This window comes from Leptomonas pyrrhocoris (assembly GCF_001293395.1).
Source record: "Leptomonas pyrrhocoris isolate H10 chromosome Unknown, whole genome shotgun sequence".
NCBI classification, from domain to species: Eukaryota; Euglenozoa; class Kinetoplastea; order Trypanosomatida; family Trypanosomatidae; genus Leptomonas; species Leptomonas pyrrhocoris.
Window position 1 is genome coordinate 259,331 of NW_015438385.1, and position 18,317 is coordinate 277,647.

The following is an 18,317-nucleotide window of genomic DNA, read 5'->3' on the forward strand; positions in this document are numbered from 1 at the left end:
ACTGCAGTAAGAAACGACGAAGACGGTTCGAACGGACTTCGAAGACGTGCCATCAACAGTTTCGTCCTCTACGCAAGCGCGCTGTACCCCTCGTTGATGCCGGCGGCCTTCTTCGACTCCGCAGAACCGGGCACCAGCACCCGCTCCACATCCACCTCTCCCCGCACCAGCTGTGTGTGTCGCTGCACTCGATTGAGCTGCTTCTCCATTTTCATGACGCGGTGGGCGAGGTACATGGCGACGGCGAGCATGCACCCGGTGATCGCCCACGCCCCGAGGCCAAGCAGCGCCACGGCGGCCATGATGAACATGAAGTCCAGCCGGAACCACATCATCGCCATCCACTCCGTCTTCGTCACATCGAAGACCTGCGTCAGATCGTAGGCGCGCATCGCGTAGAGGCCGGCGGCGGCCAGGCCCGGCACCGCGGCGAGGTAGGACAACACCGAGGGCACGTGCAGCCGCGTCCAGCCGAAGACCGACGGTAGGAGAACAAGGAGAAGCGTCAAGACGGGCGCCACGACCCCGCAGACCACGACGACGGCGTGCACTATGTTGTTGCTGCCGACGTTGTCTGCTGCGTCCGACCGGTTCATCGCAGCTGCAGTGGCGGCGGAGGGCCCGTGCTCATCAATGAAGGCGTAGTCGCGTGCGTTGGCGGGTGCAGGTACGCCAGTGAAGCGCTCCCGCTCGTGCTGGTATAAGTCGACCGCGGTGGCGGTGAGGGAGTCCAAGACGGCGATCGTGTCGAGATCGGGGGATTCGTTGGGCGCGCAGTCGTCCAGCTCGGGGTGGGCGTTTTTCTGCTCGTTCAGCTTCTTGGCGTAGAAGAAGTCGCAGCAGAAGAAGACGATGAGCTCGAGGAAGCACAGCGCGGTGGGAAGCCCGTCCGTCATTTTTCTCTGAAAATCTGAGGAGCCGCGGTGATGCTGAATAATCGAATAGAAACAAATAAGGAGACAGGCGTATCGTTGCTGCCTACGCACGGAGAGAACGGAATATCACTCGGTGGCCGACGATCTGTCACCTGCCATGTGAGGAGAGGAAAGGTAAAGAAGGAAGGCGGGAAAGTTGAGGTGCAGCGAGAGATCCACACGCACTAGTGAAAGATAATAATAAAGTGCTAGAAATCTGCACAGGCCAACAACCAGCAAGAGCATAAGACGCCAGCACCTTTACACAGCTGCCTTGTATGAAAGACCTGGAATGGAGCAGCAAAAGTGTCCCAACCCCCTTTCAGTCCCTTCTCCAACCCGTGCACCGGCGTTGCGCTGTACGCCCTGTACTTCGTGCACTTCAACGTCGTGAGTGTTTTTGTTTGTCATGGTAATAAGAGATTGACCGGGGGAAACAACGACTCAAGTTTTTAGGCAGAACGGCGCTGCCAAAACACAACGCAGCAAAGTACAACGCAAACCCTTTTTGCAGCCGAAAGGTGATCGAATCATCTTCTAGGTGAGCTCCACCTCCGCGCCCAGCTTCACCATCGTCGCCTTCAGCTTCTCCGCGTCTGCCGTCTGCATGTGTCGCGCAATGACACCGGGGCACTTCTCAATCGCCGACTTCGCCTCCTGAATGCCGAGCCCGCACGCAGCACGCAGCTCCTTAATCAGCTTGATCTTGTTCTCCGGCGGGTATTTCTTCAGTGTGATGTCAAAGGCGCTCTTCTCTGCGGCCTTCTTGCTAGAGGAGGTGGCAGCACTCGCACCCGACGCTGCCTCCACGCCCACGGCAGGCGCTGCAGCGGCAACCGGAGCAGCAGCACCACCACCACCCCCTCCTCCCATCGTCTGGAGCAGCTGTTCCTCGTAGTTTACAGCAGCAGCGGTGCCGCCATTCCCGCGCAGCATCTCCGCCATTGCCTTCCTGTGAAAAGCGCCCATGGTGGCCAGGTCCATGTTCACGTAGGCGTCGGCGAGCTGCTCGACCACCTCCGCGCTGTCCCGCACGGCGAGCGGTGCCATGCCACGTGGAATGCGATTGCTCGCCATCCCGCTGATGAGCGTGCGTTGTGCGAGCATGAGAGGGCCGTTGGTCATCGTCGGCCCTCGGCGAGGAACGAGGGCTCTACCCAACATCATCAACTCGAGCACTAGTGAGTATGATAGATGGAATTGAATAAAGATAAAAATGACGGGGAGAGAGGAGGGGGAGCCGCTGCGTGTCTCTTCGGTTACCCCGTGAGCGGAAGAAGACGACAGAGTGGTGCAATCGAAAGGCGGCGCTGGCTGGCTTGAAGAAATCCGATAAAGAAACAAGAAGACAAAGGAGAGAGGCGTTCGTAGCGATTCGGCAGAGTGGGACGTGAAGAGGAAACCGGTGCTGAGCGTCCCCGAAAAGGCGTCGCAACTGACGGCACAATCGCCAAAAAAAAACCTTCGTCTCAGCGGCGACACAACTAAGACGATCATTTGACAAACTGTGGGAAGAAAGGAAGAACGATGGCGCCGTGCCGCGCCTCTGCGGCTCTCACGCACACAGACTCAAAGCAACACGGAGAGGAGCACTTGACTAGCACTCTGATCGTTCGTTGTTTTGATTCGCCCAAGGCGAAACTCACGTAGAAACGGCCGCATCTCTCAAACGGGGGAGAAATGAGAAATCGATAGGCCCAAACGTCAACGCATCCCCACGGAGGCGGCACCAACGTTGAGATAAGTGGAAGGGCGTCAGGCTCTATGCAAGGGAAAGAAGGACTTAACGGCCTCTTCCTCCGGTTTTCTCTATACGTGGCGGTGGAACGCATCTGCAATCCACATTTCCTCTGTCTTCTATGCTATAAACAAATGATAATAATAAAACAAAGACAAATGCATGCGAAAGGAGGTGCCCTTCACGCACAGTGCGTAATCCCTGTATCATCACGCAGATTGGCAATTACGCGGCTCCCGTGGTGTCTGTCGTCGGAGAGGAGGCACTGGGTGCATTCACGGACGGGGCGACGCTCTTCGTCTTGTTCGCCGAGCGCCGGCTTGTGCGAAACAAATACGGGTCCTGGCCGAGTTGGAAGACGTCGCAGCGCTCGCTCTCGTTGAAGGCGAGGCAGCTGCGAATGACGTCCTTCGCCTCCTCGCTCACCTTCGGCGTGTCCGGAAAGCTCAGCGTGCGGGCAGATTGGATGATCAGCCGCTCCTGCCAAATCCTGCGCTGCGACTCGCCCTCCGCAAAAGGCCGCTTGCCGTACAGCATCTGGTAGAAGATGACGCCGGCGGACCAGATGTCCACCTTGGTGCTGATGCGCGGCGTCGACGACGTCTCAAAGCACTCGGGCGGGAGGTACCAGTACGTGCCGGTGCCCTGTGAGGTGAGTTCGATGGACGGATTGTCGCTCGGACCCTCGCGGGTGTTGCCGATGATCTTGGAGAGGCCGAAGTCGGTAATCTTGACATCCAGAATCGTTGGGTCATCGCGGTGCAACAGAATGTTGGCCGGCTTCAGGTCGTAGTGGATGATCGGGCTGTCCAGTGACGCGAGGTAGCGGAGCACGTCGACAATCTGCAGAAAGATAAGGCGGGCATCGGCCTCCTTGAAGGTGCGGAAGCGCTTGAGGTAGGTGTCGAGGTCCATGCCGTGGCTGTACTCCATGACGGAGATGAACATGTTGTCTCCGCGCGGGAACACGTCGTAGAGGTGGGTGAGGTGCGGGTGGTCGAGGTCGCGCATGATGTCCAGCTCCCGCTGTGCGTGGCGCAGGTAGTGTGCGCGGGTCTGCGTCGGCCACTCCCGTTGGATGTGATGGATCTTACACGCCACGTAGCGGCCCTCCATAAGGTCGAACGCCTTCCACACCTCCGAGAAGCCACCCTTGCCGAGGAGGTGCATGAGGACGTAGCGGTTGTCTTCTCCGATGGTTGGGATGGCGAGAAACTCCGACGTGTCCTCGTCGTTCACCCGGCGCATCTCCTTCACGAAGGCCTTCTTCTCCAGCTCGATCTCCGCCTGCCGCTGCCTCATCTCCGCCATGGTGTTGGTCAGCGCGGTGTGCTCAGACGCACGTAGCTGATACTCCAACTGGGCCGCCGCGAGAGCGTCTTGCACATCCGGCCCGGCGCCCGAGTCCTCGCGCTCGCGCTCCTGCCGCGCCAGCTGCTTCACGTTGCTCTGCGCCGCCTTCTTCTGCGCCTCCACCTCCTCTCGCTTCTGACTCAGCTCTGCAAGCTTCATGATGAGGCTGCGCACCCGATCGCCCTCCATCCACACCGTCTGGCCGTTGCTGTGCCAGGTGGCGGTCTGGCCCAGCTCAAAGTGCCTCTGGAACAGCAGCCGCCGCGCCTCCGAGCGGGCCTTCTGCGCCGCGCTCAGCATCTCCTCGCGCATGACATTCTGGAAGTGCTGCAGCTTCCGTTGATACTGCTGACACTGCCCGTCCATGAAGGACACCTGATCATCGCGCCGCCCGATCTCCGCCCGCGCCATGTCCACTTCGCGGTTCAACTCCTCGATGTGAAGGTCGCGATCGGTGATTTCCTTCTTGAGGGCCATCGTGTCACTCACCATCCCGTAGGCCGCCAGCGTCGGCTGCTTGAAGCGGCGGGGGTCGGCGAAGGACGGCGCGGCAGGTCCGTTGCCCATACCGCTGTTATTGATATTGTTGATACTGCTGCCGCTGTTGAGGGGGCTGTGAACGTGACTGCTGCTGCTGAGCTCCGCGGTGCTGCTGCGTTGGGCAGGTCCAGGGGAGGCACTTGTCTCTAGCACGGCGGACCCAACGGCGGCGGCTTTCATGGCTGCTGATGTGGTCGGTGCTGTCGCAGTCGGCGCAGACACGCCGTGCCCCTCCAGGCTGTCCACATCCACCACTGCCTCTACGGCCACCACCGGTGTGGTGCTGTTGGAGGGGGCGTTCGAGAAGGAGGCAGAGGCGCTGGCGTTGCTGCTGTCCTTCTGCGCGGCATCGCCGTCCTCGCGTGGCCGCTTATGACCGTGAGGGGGCCGCTGCCTGTCCGCGGTGGTCATCTCCATTGCCGGTGGACGAGGAATAGAAAGGAACCGACAACGGGTCACGGAGTGGAGAGAGAAGAAACGAGTTGATGAAGGAGGGCGCGATCGCGTAAGGACAACGAGGAGGCGAGCTCGGAAACGAACTGCTCAATCGGCGTGTCCTTGCTGGAGCACTCCTTCAACGGGACACCTTCGAACGAAGGAAGGAGTTTGAAATAAAGATCGTATGCGGAAGAAGAAAGAGCTGCGCGTCAGCAATAAGGATGAAGGAGAATCAACCGACTGCTCTGTTAGCGCGCCACCTGCAAAGAGGAGTGCGGCTTCTTTTCTTTACGGCAGATCAGAGCGAGAAGAGAAAACAAAGAAAAATAGAAAGGAAAAAAAATAGTGGAGAGTGCAGAAGTGTTCGGTGAAAACGGAAGATCTCATCTTTTCGCGGAGACGTCGCCGGTCGCTGTCCCACCGCGTTGACCATTTCATTCACAGGCGAGATTAGAGCTTTGCATCTGCTGCAATTAGGAAAAGATAATTGTTGTATGGAAGCTGAATAAGAAGCGAAAAAAAGAGAAGAAAATCTACATTCATTAACCACACGGAGTATCAGCCATCAACAGGGAAGATAGCAACAACAGCAGTGGCAGAGAGGACAGATGGTGCATTTCCAGAAGTGAAGGGCACCCAACGCAGCAGTGTCCTCTTCTTTGCTTTGCCGTCCTTCTTTTCCCTGTGGACGGAACGTGCCTCCTCTCCACCATCACCTCAGTACGCGCTCGACTAGCCACTGATCGTCGTCTAGGTAGAGGATGATGGTAATGGGATAGGTCAGCTCCGGGATGTTGCTCTGCAGAGACGACTGGCACTGCTGCAACACCAGTCGTTGGTCCACCGTGGCGTAGTACGCGCTCGTCCCTGGGCAGGTCATGAGCATCCAGTCCGTTGTCTCCCGCACGGCAATCTCCGGCATGCAGGCCATCGGCTCCACGAAGTCGAGCGTCACCTTGAACACGATGTTCTTGGAGAAGGTGATCTGGTCCATGTTGGAGCTCCGCACTGCCCGCTTATCCTCTAGGAAGGCGGCGCTGTCGACGGGGAGCCGCTGCAGCTCCTCGCCCTCTCGGTAGACGATGGTGTTGAGCGTGCCGCCGCGCACAAAGTCCAGCTCCGGCGACGTCTCCGCCGTACTCAAATTCTTCCGCTTGCCCATGTTGATCGGAGTTGGTCTGCGACGGTATATCTACGTTTCGGGAAAAAACAGGGGGAATGGACACACAAGAATGAGTTTGCGCAGGCGCTTTGTTCGGTTGTGGATGCCGCTTTTCCGCAGAAACGCGGAGTACAATCCTGAGTAGCACGATGCTCTTTTTTCTTTCTGTCGCCTTCACAGCATCGAACAGCAGAGATGATAAGAGAAACGAGCTTTGTTGCTGCGTTCGGTTCGTACAGGGTGAAAAGGCAGAGCACGAGGGCGGTGAAGAGAGGAGCCGAAGTTGGAAAGAGTCGTGCAGAGTCGAAATAGCGTGTCCGACGACGTGCGGTCGGCCTCTGAGAAGGAAACACCCGCAATAGTGAGTTTGATTGGGAATTCTAACCAGTTTAACGAACTCGTCGTGCAGCGCAGCGGGGTGGGCCTGCCTCTCTTTTCCTTTTCCTTTTCCTTTTCCTTTGATGCGTGGTGGCAAATACACCGCTGTCGCAGCGGACGGGAAAGGGGCGGAAGCGGCCGAAAGTTGAGGTATAAAAAATACACAAGGCAGCGAAGCGCCAGTACGCGAGCGTTATAAACACAGATAGAATGAGATGTATATTGGCCAGCATCTCCCTTCACGGCAAAGAGAGGTCGCTCTCCCACGTTACACAATGTCCAAGGGAGTCTTCGTCTTGGGTGCGGGGAAGGCACCGTCGAGCTCCTCCATATCCGCCGGCGTCAGTTCAATGCCGTCCGCTGCGGCGTTCTCTGTCGTGTGCTCAGCGCTGCTCGAGCGCGGGATGGCGATGACATGTCCGCTGCGCAGCACAAACGCCAGCAAAATCTGCGTCACCGTCGCCTGGTGTCGCTGCGCCACCTTCTTCAGCACCGGACTCGCGTACAGCTCCGACTTCAGCTCGCCTGCCTGGGCGATGGGGCAGTAGGCCATCACCGGCACCTTGTGCTCCGTCAACCACGGAAGTAGGTCGTACTCAATGCCTCGGGAGCCGAGATGGTAGAGGACTTGGTTCACCGCACAGTGGCTACCATCCGGCACACGCCACAGCTCCTTCATGTCCTCCACATCGAAGTTCGACACCCCCCAGCGGCGAATTTTGCCGCCCTTCACGAGCTCCTCCATGCAGGCGACCGTCTCCGACAGCGGCACCCCGCCACGCCAGTGGAGCAGGTAGAGGTCCAGGTAGAAGACACCGAGGTTGCGGAGAGAGTCGTCACAGCTGCGGAAGATCCGTGCGCGGTCTGCGTTGCTCGGGAGCACCTTCGACACGATAAACAGACTTTCACGAGGGGTGTTCTGAATCGCCTCGGCGACCAGCTTTTCGGACCGGCCGTTGCCGTACATCTCTGCCGTGTCGATCAGCGTCATGCCGGCTGACACACCCGCCCGCAGCGCCGCCAGCTCCGCAGCACGCTTGCGAAGGTTGTCGCCCATCATCCACACTCCCTGGCCAAGCGCAGGCACCGACGTGCCATCGGGCAGGCGCACCACGCGACGCGAGGTCATTTTTATGCTGTTGTTTGTGGTGTGTTGAAAGCACGAAAGCGAAAGGTAGAAGAACAAGCGAGGCGGTCCTGCAGTGAGCAGAGAGCAGAAGAGAAGAAAAAGGCTGCGGAATGGAGCGAGCGGGTACAGAGGTAAAGCGATATATCGCGGAATGAAACGCCTTCTGTATGTCGGCCGTAATGTGTCTTATTGTGGTTTGCGGTTCTACGGAAGCGGAGTGTCCTAGAGAATTCAAAAGGAAAGAAAAGAAGTGGGAGCACTTAACGGCGGAGATGTGTCACAAGGCGAAAGCGACAACTGGAGCTAATGGAAGGAGTGAATAATTGCTGAATTTAAAGAAGGGAAAAAAAAACTGTGCGGGCGAGATTTGCGCTGCTACAGCGGTGTCTGCTGGGACGATCCGGCCGCTTTCAAGAGTGATTCAGAGAGCGTTTTGTTTTGTTGTTAGCGGCGCTGTAGGAAATGCGGGTAAACAGACCCCTCCCCCTCGAAGACCTGAGCCCCCCTTTTTCTCCTTTAAAGCGGTGTGTTCGTTCTCTATTTGAAAAGAAAAAACAAGCACCGTCGGCGCACCGGTGCAGGTAGGGAAGACGAGCGGCCGCAGCCAACGGACCCTACCACACATCCAGGTCCTCGGCGTTCAGAATTTCGGCCGCGTCTCGACGGGCGGCACCGCCGGACCGCAGCGGCACCGCAGCTTCCACACCAAACAACCCGGTGTCCTTGTACAGCGGAGGCGCCCCCAACACCCCACGTGCGACGTAGTCCGCCACAACTCCAAACCCGTCCGGGGGCAAACTGCCGCTGCTCTTGCCGTTGTCGCCGTTGGCATCTCCATCTGCAGCTGATGTACTTGGCTTGCCCACAGCAGGACGTTGACCACCAACGCCCTCACCTCCACCCTGACCACCCGTCTTCACATCTTGGAAGTACTGCGCCGTGAATCCGCTAGGGTCCTGCCGCTGCCCCTCACGCTGCTGCGTCTCACGAATGCCGTCGAGCAGGCGGCGGTGCTCCGCTGCGCAGATGTTGCACTCCGTCGCGGTGTAGAGACAGCGATGGTGGAAGGCGTGCCGGCACATGAAGTACACCGTCGGCGCATCGAGCGGCTGGTGGCAGTGCGCGCAGGTCGTGCTCTGGAACACCACCGCAGAAGTCTGAAGCGCCGCCACCTCCGCCTTCACGCGTGCCACCTCGCCGAGCTGCTGCGCCGTCCCCGCGAGGACTCCCTGCACCGCTGTGGTCTGCTTCATCAGACACCGCTGGCAGTAGTCCCGCACGGTGCGCAGCTGCAGCGTGCTCTGCGGGTTGCTGCTCAAAATCTCCAGCACCACCACCGGCGGGAGGGCGTCGTGGGCCTCGATGTAGTCCAGCACCGTCACCATGTCCTGCCACTCCGCCTGCGACGTCCGTACGAGCTGGGAGAGCAGCGTCATCCACATCGCCGTCGTCCCGCTGTCCCCGCCGGGGCACGCCTGACAGGCCTCGAAGAGTTTCTTCTGCGCCTCCTGCCGCTCCTCGGGTGTGGCGTGAGGGTCGTTCAGCTTCGCGCTGTAGTAGCCCAGAATCTCCCCCGACAGACCGAGGGTGCGGAGGAGGTACAGAATGCCGTCCTGAAAGCGGTGCTGGTGGGCGAGGCTGAGGGCGAGGTGGGGGTCGTAGCGGCCGCGGTAGGCCTCGAGGAAGGTGCGCGCCTGCTCAAGTCGACGCTCGTACGGCTCTACCGGAAAGCTCTCCGCGGCGGCGGTCGAGGTGGCCTCATTCTTCTCATTCTTCGCCACAAGAGAGAATGGGCTGCTGTTGTTAGCGGCATCGCCACGGCGAGCCAACGCAGTCGCTGGCACGAGTTGCAGAGTGGTCTTCAGGTTGCGTGTCATGTACAACTCCAACAGCGTGTTGTACAGCACCGCATGCGGGCTGGGTGGGGACGTGTGCTCGCGCATCGTGTCCGCCACCGCCGCCTTCGCTTGCTCTCCCGTCCCTACTGCTCTGTCCTTTCCGGTCTCGTCGTCCTCATCCAGCACGCCGCTCTCCACCACCGCACGCAGGAAGTTCAGCAAACACACCGGGGCGTCCACGAAAATGTGCAGGAAGGCGGCGGCGTTGGCGTGGTGGGTGTGTCGCGGTCCGCCAGCGAGGAAGTTCCCTTCCGACGCAACGGCCGCATCGAAGGGCGGGGGGGAGGCTGTTGCTGTTATCGGTACTGTTGTGATCCCACCATTCCCTCCGCCGCTGCTGCGCGCCGTGTCGACCAGGCGCCGCCCGGGTCCCTTCCAGTACACACACAACTCCATCAGCAACTCGGTCGTGGAGCGGGGGGCCAGCGCCAGCAGATCCTTGCCCAGCTGCACACAGATGCCCTCCACCTCGTCCACGCCCAGTGTGCGCAGGTAGGCCAGCGTGGCGACGGGCTCGTGGAGGTCGTAGAGGCGAATGCGGGCGCAGTCGTAGACCTGGGCGTAGCGGTCCGCCACGTACAGCGCGGCCTCCGCGTAGCCGCCCTCCCGGCACACCGCCACGGCGTTCTGCGGGTCAAAGCGGACGTCGTCGCGATGGATAAAGGCGTCGAGCCGCGCCGCATCGTTGCGCTTGCGGTAGCACTTGAGCAGCAGCGTTGTGTGCGCCATGTTCGTGTGGGCGGCGTGCCGCTGGTGGTGCAGCTCCTCGAGGTAGCGGATGAGCTCCTCCATGTGGGCGCTGCCCATGTAACGCCGAATGACGTAGGACGACTCGAGGTAGCCGATCGTCTCCACGTACTGCGACATCGCCTCGCTCTCTTTCCCCTTGTTGTAGAGGTAGTCGCCGTACTTCTTGCGGATACGCATCTGCAGCGACGGATCGGTCGTTCCCACCGTCTGGGCCAGCTGCTGCGCAATCCCGTAGCACTCCTTGCTGAAGAGCAGCTCCAGTTTTGTTTGCGTGTCGACCTCACGCAGTCGCACACCGCGCAGCGTCAGCTGCTTGGACCGCACCACCGGGTCCTGGAAGAGAACGAGCAGGTCGGTGTCATCCGCCAGCACGGTGGCGCAGTTCACGTAGCTCTCCTGCGGACGGCTCAGGCCGCGTATCTTGAAGAAGAGATCGTAGCACTGCAGCTGGAACTGGTCCGGCCTGCCCTCCTGCTGGACCATTAATGCGAGGTAATGACGATAGGAGTAGAGGAGGCAGCGGCCGGGTGCGTGGTCGAGGTCGATGGTCTGCACACACGCTTTTACGGTTGGGTCGTACGGCTTCTGGGCTGCCGCGGCGGCGCCGCCAGCGGAGGGCATCGGCAGCCCCACCCGCACCACCCGACTTCCCGCGAGATGTGTCACGCTCTGTTTGTTCAGCAGAAGCAACTCACCTCGAGCCGTCAGTGCCGCTCCAAACCGTGGGGCACCGCTAAGAGTAGGGCAGGGATACTCGGACCAGTTGCCGTTGGACCGCAGCGCCCAGCACGTCACGACGTCCTCGTGCACTGTGTAGAGGAGCTGCACGTTGGCGGTGGGAGCCGTCGCAGCCGCAAGCGCGATGGTCGGGCTGCTGTCTGTCCTGTCCTTCCCCACCTGTCCACCCGTCCACCTTGCGCCGCCAAAGAAGAAGCTGCCCCCTTCTGCCGCACCGCTGTGATGATCGTTTAATGCGGTGCTCGCGCTGTGGTGCCCGTCGCCAAGCAGCGTGGCATGCTGCGGGGAGGGCAGCCCGACAAAGGTGAGGGCACCCTTCGCGAGGCCGCTGCGGATCGTCTGGGCACGGACGGAGCGCTTCTTCGCCAAGTCGCCCATCAGCACGACGCAGTCCCGCGAGACGAGGCCGACAGCGGCGCAGCTGAGATCGGTGGCAACGTCAAGGCTGACCACCGCAGAGCGAATAGAGTCGCAGGAGACCACGCTGACATTATTACTATTATTGCTGCTGATGGGGCCGTCATTCACCCCACGCCTCGGCATGGCCCCAATCGAACCCGCGTTGACCGGGGGAGGAGAGGAGGAGAGTGAGACGGAGGATGTGCTCGACTTGAAGGTGTACTGCCGTTGCTTTGCTTCGTGCAGAAGGATGGGGACAAGGGGGAGGTCATCGGCGGCAGTGGAGGGGCCGCTACTGCCGACAGCAGCTGCAACGACGGTGTTCGTGGAGGCGCTGAGCAGCTGGTGCTCTTGACACGGCGGTCTCCACCGTAGTGCGGTCGTCGTCGTCGGCGTAGCGGTTGCCGGCGTTGTGCTGGCGGCATCCGGGTGGCTGTCCAGCAGCCCTCGATAGAGACCCATGAGCTGGTCGAGGTCCCACACACGCAGGATGGCGCTGCTCAACGCATCATCGTCGCCGATGGTGACGAGGGTGTTGCGGAGGGCCGCGTACTTCATGTGGGTGACGGCCCCGGCGTACGCCTGAAAGCTGCAGACAACACCGCCGGGTGCGTGCCGATCGACAAAAAACACTTGACCCTCGTAGTCGCCGACCACGAGAGCGGTGGGGGTCAGGCAGCTGCAGACGACGTTGATGTCGGCGAGCGCAGAGGTGGGTGGGAGCGGCTCGCTCTCGAAGAAACGAAAGTTGCGCCACACCCCATCTGACATGATGTGCAGCGAAAGAGGGAGAGAGACGTAGAGGGAAGCCTGGAGAAGAAACAAGAAGCACTGCGTGGGGACCGCTAGTGTGTTTTCCTGTAGAGAAGGGAAGAGGCCAGAGGAAAGGGAAAAGGAGATAGAGTGATGAGGAAGCTCGGAAAGATTCCCGCACGACTGTGGCAATCGAGAAGGAACGATGTACAGCGACAGGCAAAAGAGGGCTATTGCATCCCCGCCTGCGCATGACTCTTCGGAGCATCGCATCTTTCAGGCGGTGCCAAGACGAAGATACAGCAGGTGTGACACCAAATGCCAGATGAACTGAGGGAGATGACCTTACACGCGTCTCTCGTGCAGCACCCCCGCAGCGCATCCACTCACACAGACATGGAAGGAGAAGATCAGTCAGCAAGCGTTTAACGTCATCTAGTATTAGCACGCGCTCAAAAACAAAGAAACACATCTCAACACTTCGCCGCTACGCAGATTCGATTCGCTCGCGAACGGCGCGCATCTCCTTCACGTCCGTCTTGAGAAGCTCATCCAGCGTCTCGATGCCGTCCTGCATCTGCCTCGCAAACTGGATCCAGTCCTTCATGATGTAGGGGTCCACCTCGGACCGCAGCAGGGGGCGACCCGAGGCGCTGCGAAATGCAGCCGGTGCGCGGCTCGGCTGCGGAGGAGACGAGGGCCGCCGCTGCTGCGTCATCATCGCCACTCGCGACACCTCCTCGCTCAAAAACGGCCGCAGGTCCCGCAGCAGCTGCCCAAATTGGCCCGGTGCCCTGAGGTGCTGCCGGAGCTGCTCCACGCGGCTACTCAGCAGACTCTCCTCGCCGTTGCTGCTGCCGTGGTGGCGCAGCAGCTCCATTTTACGCAGCACCGCGTACCACCGGTGCCGCAGCATCAACTCTGCCTGCTCCACCTCGCGCTGGCGCTGCACGTTCGCTGCGTCCATGGCCGCCACGGTGTCCACGTCCTGAAGCAGCTCTTGCACCTTCGTCTGCAGCACCTTTACTGCCGCCTTCTGCTTCTCCGTGCGCTGGAGCAGCTCCTGGGAGAAGTGGAGAGGGGACGGGTAGAGACGACCCGGATCGGGGTTCTTCTGGAGGGCCTGCATGTAGGCCTCGTCACTGCAGCCGCCCCCGTTTAGGTACGCCGTGTAACGCTCCTTCTGGATCGCGTCCATCACCTGCCCCGGGCCACAGCTGTTGTACACGAAGGCGGTGAAGTGACACTTCGGGTGCAGGGCGTTGTAGGACTGATCCAGCTGGACGAGGTAACTCGCCAACGCGCTCTGCCGCGTGAAGTCCTGCAGCGTCACCGTGGGCGGCTGCGGTGGCTGTTGAAACTGCTGCGATGCTGCCATCATCGGTGGCGGCTGCGGACCAAACCCAAATCCCTGCGTCGCCGTGCCAGATTGCTGCTGCTGCGGCGGCATACCAAAGCCACCGCCAAAGCCACCCCCGGTGTTCGCCGTGCCAAAGCCGGTGGTGGTGGGTGCTGCGGAGGCGCCAAACCCGCCCGCCGTTGTCCCAAAGCCTCCGCCGCCACCCCCACCACCAAACCCGCCAGTGGCTGCGCCAAACCCGGTCGGCGCCGTATTCGCCGTGGCGTTCGTCGCTGCGGGTCCGAAAGACGGGGCAGCTGCCGTGGGTGCTGTGCTGGGAGCCCCGAAGCCTCTCGGCGCCCCAAAGCCTCCTACCGAAGTAACGGTGTTGGTGGTGGTGTTGCTGACTGTACCGAAGCCACCGGTCGGGGCTGTGGCGGCACCAAACATTTCAAATCTCTATCGATGAACGCTGTTGTGCTGTTCGCAGGTGCGACGTGCTCTCAAAGACTCGTGCTTTGACGTATGCACAGCTGCACAGCCCCAAAATGTGCTGTCAACAACGTTTCCCAAAGAAAGCGTGGTTGAGAAGAGGGGCGTGCGGCGGGATTTTTAGAAGCGAAACGAAAGGAAGACGCGAGAAAGAGTCGAATGGAAAGAGAGAGGCGAAGGAGAAGCTTTGTAGCGAAACGAAGAGCAGTGAAGAGCTTCAAGATGCATCGTGGCGGAGCGGCGCGCAGGACAGCGCAAAAACTGAAAGAGATGCACGATCCGGTCAGCGAGAGACGGTGAAGCGGCCTCCGCCTCCACAGGCTGAAGTCGAGTACTATCCTTGGCGTTTAACGTGGTGAAGACAGCGCAACTGTACAACTCGATTGGAGTCCATAAAAGAAATAAAGAGGCGTGGGCACCCTTTGCTATCTACATACACAGCACAGAGACACAGAAGTGATACAATGTTTGCGCCCTGCACGGCCCTACAGGTCACTCCTGCGTCGCATTACCTACTTGCGTTTCGGGAGACCGGGACTTGACGTAGTCCCTTATCGCCTCCAGCGGATGGTCCGGCTTGTGCACCAAGACGTGCTGCATAATATCGTGCAGCAGAGGATTGATCTCGGGGTGAGCAGCGAGATAGTTGTTGTAGGCATCGACTAGCACATCCTTGCGCTTCTCTGCACGGACGCGGCCCTCGAAGTTGAGGTGCTCCTTTGCTCCTGGGTCCGGTGGCGGTGCGACGGCCCCGTTGGACATGATGATGAGATAGTCGGATGGACACAAAGGTGAATTCTGCGTTGCTCAGCAGGAAACAAAAACAAAAGAGAGGGGGCGCGGCGACGAGAATGTCAACGAGGAGCTACACAGACGCAAGTACGGAGAAAGGGAGAGAGAAGATCAGTAGAAGGCGCGAAGCGAGTGTGCTCCAATGTTTACAAAGAAAGCGTCGAGACCTTTCCAACTGAATCAGTGAAACAGAGTCATTGAGAAGAAAACAAAGGCGAGCGGAACAGCAAGAGGGCAGTCCGCACAAAACACCTTGTTTGCGGATGATCAGCACGGAGCAAAACAAGAGGTGGTACTTGTATTAACGCGTTCGACACGGGTGTTTCTTGTCCATTTTCTTTTGTCGCCGGAGAAGCAGCAAAAGTGACTCTGCACACAGCCTTCCTCTTCATTTGTGTATATTTCAGTCGCGTAGGAGGAAAACAGAAGCGTAGTGGCAAAAACAAGATCGACCGTCGACGCGGACACGGCCCGCGTTGAGCTGCAAAGGCCTTAATGAGGAAACCTCAAGAAGAAACTGCTTCTTTTGGGGGGTTTGAGTTCGCATGCTGTCGGTTCAGTAGCGGTGTAGCACACTCAAAAGTGAAGACATACGTCCCCAAAGTGGGGTACGCACCTTACAAGTAGGCTCCACAAATCCCTGCACTCGCTGCCACAACCACCAAGACCCAAGGTTTACGTCCCGCGACCGACGTGAAGCGGCGGAGGGGAAACGGGAGGTCCACACGAGGGGCGAAGGAGTCGAAGTTCCGCGCCGTGCGTGCGATCGGTACGACGGCGCTGCCGACGCGGCTGCAGCGGTGTCCGCATCACCGGACCTCGCGGCTCCAAATGCGTGATGAGCTCGATGGCGTGGTTCAGCGTCGAGTCTGCGTGGTCCGCCACCGTGGCGGGCGGCGAAGCCATCGCAATGAGCGGGCCTGGGCCGATTGCACGTGTTGATGGTGGCTGCGGTGGTGTCAGCCAGGACTCCTCCTCCTCCTCGTCGTTCTCCCCGTTTTCTGATGGAGACATCTCTCCAATCGGGTTTTCGGATGTGTCGTCCACCGTTTCCGCCATGTCGCGGCGGCGCCGTCGCATCGAGTGCACTCCCCGTACCACCGCCATGCGCGCACGACGGGCTGCGACGGTGTCCTGCAGGAAGCGCATCATCTGGGCTGCGTTGACCGTCGTACACAGACCCGACGAGGAAGAGGACAGGAAAGAGGTCGCAGCAGCAGTGGGTGCCTGCGAGGACGTCATCGGTGTGCTGGCCTGCAGGTAGCGCTGGACGAATAGGAGGGCATCGCGGTAGCCGGCTTCATAGGAGTTGGAAGACTCGCGGTAGAGGTCAGCGAGCGCCGTCGCCGCAGCGGCGAATTTCGTGTGCAGCCGCTCCCTTTCGTTGGCGCCACTGGCGCTGGAAGCTGGGGGCATGATGAGTCGAAAGAGATGTCTGAAGAATGTAACTAATAAGTAAACAGCAAAGAGAGCAGCAGACGATGGCAATTCGTACTGGTCGCCCTTGAATAATACGAATGATCAGACACGGTGATGGGAAATGAATGTCACACACACCATTCACGATAGCTGGCACAGCATATTCTTTTTTCTTTTAACTATCAATGTGGCTAACAGCAATTTCTTATAGTGTGGTGCGTCGCAATTGAATCGTACGCGTGCCCACTCAGAAAATAAATAGCAAGAGCAAAGTAACAGCGAAATCGCGCGCGACTGTGCGCACGCAGAGTCGGCTCAGCCGATGATGCGAAGAATGGAAGCGGAAGACAGAAGTGACAGAGGAGCTGAGTTGAGGAGCGCTACCGCAAAGCAGCGCAACAAGGCACCATAAAAGGAGAGCAGACAAATGGAGAAAACAGCTGTATTGGTTCGTCCCCCGTACCGTCATAGAAGAAGAGAAGGCAGTCCGCACCGTTGCCCCATAGCACCACGTACTCTCCTTTCACAGCTTTTGTTTCTTCCCACGACTGCCACATCTGAGGTGTCGCAGCAGTGAAGGTGAATCAATAGGAGGATTAACATGACTCGGCACGATGTGAACAATGATAACAGTAATAACGTGAAAGCAGCAACAAAGACCGCTGGTGACAGAACAAACACGATAGAAAGAATAGGATGCGCGGAGTGTGAGGTAGGACCGGTTGTGCGTCACGCTCTTCCGTCGTCGCACACCTGCGCGATAGAATCGGCGTCTTTTGGGGTCACACGCGATTCCCGCATGCCACGAGGCCGTGCATGGCGTACTCGTAGGTCACAAATAGGAGAGCGCTGCTCGGAAAGGAGAAGAGCGCGACAAGGCCGAAGCCGCGGTAAAAGCTGCACGCACCGCCCGTGCGGTACTGCGTGCGCACCGCCTGTGCGAATCCCTTCATTCGGTAGCGCTTCGGCTCCGTTTGGATGCGTGTCTTCATCACGTCCACCGGGTACACGAATACGGCATACACGAGGCCGCTGAGGCCCCCGCAGAGGATAGTGTCCCAGAGCGGGAGGTCGGCTGCGGAGCAGCCCCGTGGTGTCATTGTCTCCCGCAGCACATCGTTCGCCCCGCACCACAGCGCCGTCCCAGGGACCTCGCGCAGGAGGGTGGCCGCGCCGCCCTGGTAGAAGCCGCGAAGTCCGCCTTCACGGTGGTAGACGTGGCGCACCCACGCGGACAGCGTCAGCGGAGGCCGACCCAGACCTTCACCACCACCACCGCTCACACTGTGGCTGCACTGGGGTGTGACCTGCATACGACACTTTAGGAGCTCCAGCGGGGTCAGCACGGTTGTGGTGGCGAGGCCGCCGCCGATGCCGCCGGCACACACGTCCAGCAAGGTCAGCCTCTCCTCCGACGCGCCGACAAGACGCAGCGCGCTCTTGTAACCGCCAAAGGTCAGCGAGTACTCCACGGCGGAGGCGAACAGACGAGGCGGGATGCCTTTAAAGAAGCCGCCGACGCCCTCCCGCCGATAGAGGTCCGTCACACAGCTGCGATACGTCGTGTGGGCCGGCAGCTTGTGGCTCTGCATGAGGACCAGAACCGTCTCAAAGGGGTAACCGACCAGGGCGCAGACGACGCCGCTGATGCCGCCAGCAGCGAGGTCCATAACGAGTTCCACCATGCTTCATGAACGGGAAACGAAAACACAATTAATGAATGAATGCGAATGACAGTGAGGGGCGCCTGTCGGTGTGTCCTTCGGCCCATTAACACGCTTCAGGGCAGTCACCTTCGAAGCTGTGCGGTGCCGACAGCGGACCCCTCCAAAAACCTCAACGAGGGTTCACGGCAAATGACACGACAACTTCGGCGTCACGTAACAGAAGCCGGCACCTTTTCTTTACAAAGACGTTCTTCGTGTTGTGTTGCACGTCGAACGGAGAAGCGAGGAGTTGAGAGGTCGTCGAGATGCAGCTGAAAGTCGAATACCACGTTATGATACGCAGGCCGTTGAACACACACGCATCGCAAAGCCAAGAAGTCAAGAGGAGGGGGCGCCATGACGGGGCGCATGTGCGAGG

At 59.6% G+C, this 18,317-nt stretch overlaps 10 protein-coding genes across 17 annotated transcripts; all 10 read right to left on the bottom strand.

Moving 5' to 3' along the window:
* Nucleotides 1–68: 68 nt before the first annotated feature.
* Nucleotides 69–1,028, bottom strand: ABB37_09184 (hypothetical protein; the record flags this gene model as incomplete). Of its 2 annotated transcripts, none has more annotated exons than XM_015808517.1 (1): nucleotides 69–1,028. In XM_015808517.1, exon 1 carries the CDS (start codon nucleotides 894–896, stop codon nucleotides 69–71), a length of 828 nt encoding a protein of 275 aa, XP_015652970.1. In that variant the 5' UTR covers nucleotides 897–1,028. The 2 variants fall into 2 exon arrangements, with proteins under 2 accessions (XP_015652970.1, XP_015652969.1); XM_015808516.1 differs by having other exon boundaries at nucleotides 69–1,021.
* Nucleotides 1,029–1,451: 423 nt separating this feature from the next.
* ABB37_09185 (putative Ribosomal protein l7/l12-like protein60S ribosomal protein) lies at nucleotides 1,452–2,233 on the bottom strand (the record flags this gene model as incomplete). 2 transcript variants are annotated; one of them, XM_015808519.1, is made up of 1 exon in its annotated part: nucleotides 1,452–2,233. In XM_015808519.1, exon 1 carries the CDS (start codon nucleotides 2,079–2,081, stop codon nucleotides 1,452–1,454), a length of 630 nt encoding a protein of 209 aa, XP_015652972.1. In that variant the 5' UTR covers nucleotides 2,082–2,233. The 2 variants fall into 2 exon arrangements, with proteins under 2 accessions (XP_015652972.1, XP_015652971.1); XM_015808518.1 differs by having other exon boundaries at nucleotides 1,452–2,229.
* Nucleotides 2,234–2,877: 644 nt separating this feature from the next.
* Nucleotides 2,878–5,270, bottom strand: ABB37_09186 (putative Protein kinase; the record flags this gene model as incomplete). The annotated part of the gene is made up of 1 exon (XM_015808520.1): nucleotides 2,878–5,270. Exon 1 carries the CDS (start codon nucleotides 4,960–4,962, stop codon nucleotides 2,878–2,880), a length of 2,085 nt encoding a protein of 694 aa, XP_015652973.1. The 5' UTR covers nucleotides 4,963–5,270.
* A 425-nt stretch (nucleotides 5,271–5,695) lies between these two features.
* On the bottom strand, nucleotides 5,696–6,366 carry ABB37_09187 (hypothetical protein; the record flags this gene model as incomplete). Its single annotated transcript, XM_015808521.1, has 1 exon — nucleotides 5,696–6,366. Exon 1 carries the CDS (start codon nucleotides 6,143–6,145, stop codon nucleotides 5,696–5,698), a length of 450 nt encoding a protein of 149 aa, XP_015652974.1. The 5' UTR covers nucleotides 6,146–6,366.
* Nucleotides 6,367–6,791: 425 nt separating this feature from the next.
* ABB37_09188 (putative mitochondrial aldehyde reductase) lies at nucleotides 6,792–7,875 on the bottom strand (the record flags this gene model as incomplete). 2 transcript variants are annotated; one of them, XM_015808523.1, is made up of 1 exon in its annotated part: nucleotides 6,792–7,875. In XM_015808523.1, the coding sequence occupies exon 1, from the start codon at nucleotides 7,650–7,652 to the stop codon at nucleotides 6,792–6,794; it is 861 nt and encodes a 286-aa protein (XP_015652976.1). In that variant the 5' UTR covers nucleotides 7,653–7,875. The 2 variants fall into 2 exon arrangements, with proteins under 2 accessions (XP_015652976.1, XP_015652975.1); XM_015808522.1 differs by having other exon boundaries at nucleotides 6,792–7,857.
* Nucleotides 7,876–8,266: 391 nt separating this feature from the next.
* On the bottom strand, nucleotides 8,267–12,296 carry ABB37_09189 (hypothetical protein; the record flags this gene model as incomplete). Of its 2 annotated transcripts, none has more annotated exons than XM_015808525.1 (1): nucleotides 8,267–12,296. In XM_015808525.1, exon 1 carries the CDS (start codon nucleotides 12,206–12,208, stop codon nucleotides 8,267–8,269), a length of 3,942 nt encoding a protein of 1,313 aa, XP_015652978.1. In that variant the 5' UTR covers nucleotides 12,209–12,296. The 2 variants fall into 2 exon arrangements, with proteins under 2 accessions (XP_015652978.1, XP_015652977.1); XM_015808524.1 differs by having other exon boundaries at nucleotides 8,267–12,283.
* A 381-nt stretch (nucleotides 12,297–12,677) lies between these two features.
* On the bottom strand, nucleotides 12,678–14,083 carry ABB37_09190 (putative nucleoporin (NUP54/57); the record flags this gene model as incomplete). The annotated part of the gene is made up of 1 exon (XM_015808526.1): nucleotides 12,678–14,083. Exon 1 carries the CDS (start codon nucleotides 13,977–13,979, stop codon nucleotides 12,678–12,680), a length of 1,302 nt encoding a protein of 433 aa, XP_015652979.1. The 5' UTR covers nucleotides 13,980–14,083.
* Nucleotides 14,084–14,513: 430 nt separating this feature from the next.
* Nucleotides 14,514–14,887, bottom strand: ABB37_09191 (hypothetical protein; the record flags this gene model as incomplete). Of its 2 annotated transcripts, none has more annotated exons than XM_015808528.1 (1): nucleotides 14,514–14,887. In XM_015808528.1, exon 1 carries the CDS (start codon nucleotides 14,781–14,783, stop codon nucleotides 14,514–14,516), a length of 270 nt encoding a protein of 89 aa, XP_015652981.1. In that variant the 5' UTR covers nucleotides 14,784–14,887. The 2 variants fall into 2 exon arrangements, with proteins under 2 accessions (XP_015652981.1, XP_015652980.1); XM_015808527.1 differs by having other exon boundaries at nucleotides 14,514–14,820.
* Nucleotides 14,888–15,488: 601 nt separating this feature from the next.
* On the bottom strand, nucleotides 15,489–16,527 carry ABB37_09192 (hypothetical protein; the record flags this gene model as incomplete). 3 transcript variants are annotated; one of them, XM_015808531.1, is made up of 1 exon in its annotated part: nucleotides 15,489–16,527. In XM_015808531.1, exon 1 carries the CDS (start codon nucleotides 16,227–16,229, stop codon nucleotides 15,489–15,491), a length of 741 nt encoding a protein of 246 aa, XP_015652984.1. In that variant the 5' UTR covers nucleotides 16,230–16,527. The 3 variants fall into 3 exon arrangements, with proteins under 3 accessions (XP_015652984.1, XP_015652983.1, XP_015652982.1); XM_015808530.1 differs by having other exon boundaries at nucleotides 15,489–16,479; XM_015808529.1 differs by having other exon boundaries at nucleotides 15,489–16,437.
* A 487-nt stretch (nucleotides 16,528–17,014) lies between these two features.
* Nucleotides 17,015–18,150, bottom strand: ABB37_09193 (putative mitochondrial Mitochondrial ornithine carrier protein-like protein; the record flags this gene model as incomplete). Its single annotated transcript, XM_015808532.1, has 1 exon — nucleotides 17,015–18,150. The coding sequence occupies exon 1, from the start codon at nucleotides 17,915–17,917 to the stop codon at nucleotides 17,015–17,017; it is 903 nt and encodes a 300-aa protein (XP_015652985.1). The 5' UTR covers nucleotides 17,918–18,150.
* Nucleotides 18,151–18,317: the final 167 nt, after the last annotated feature.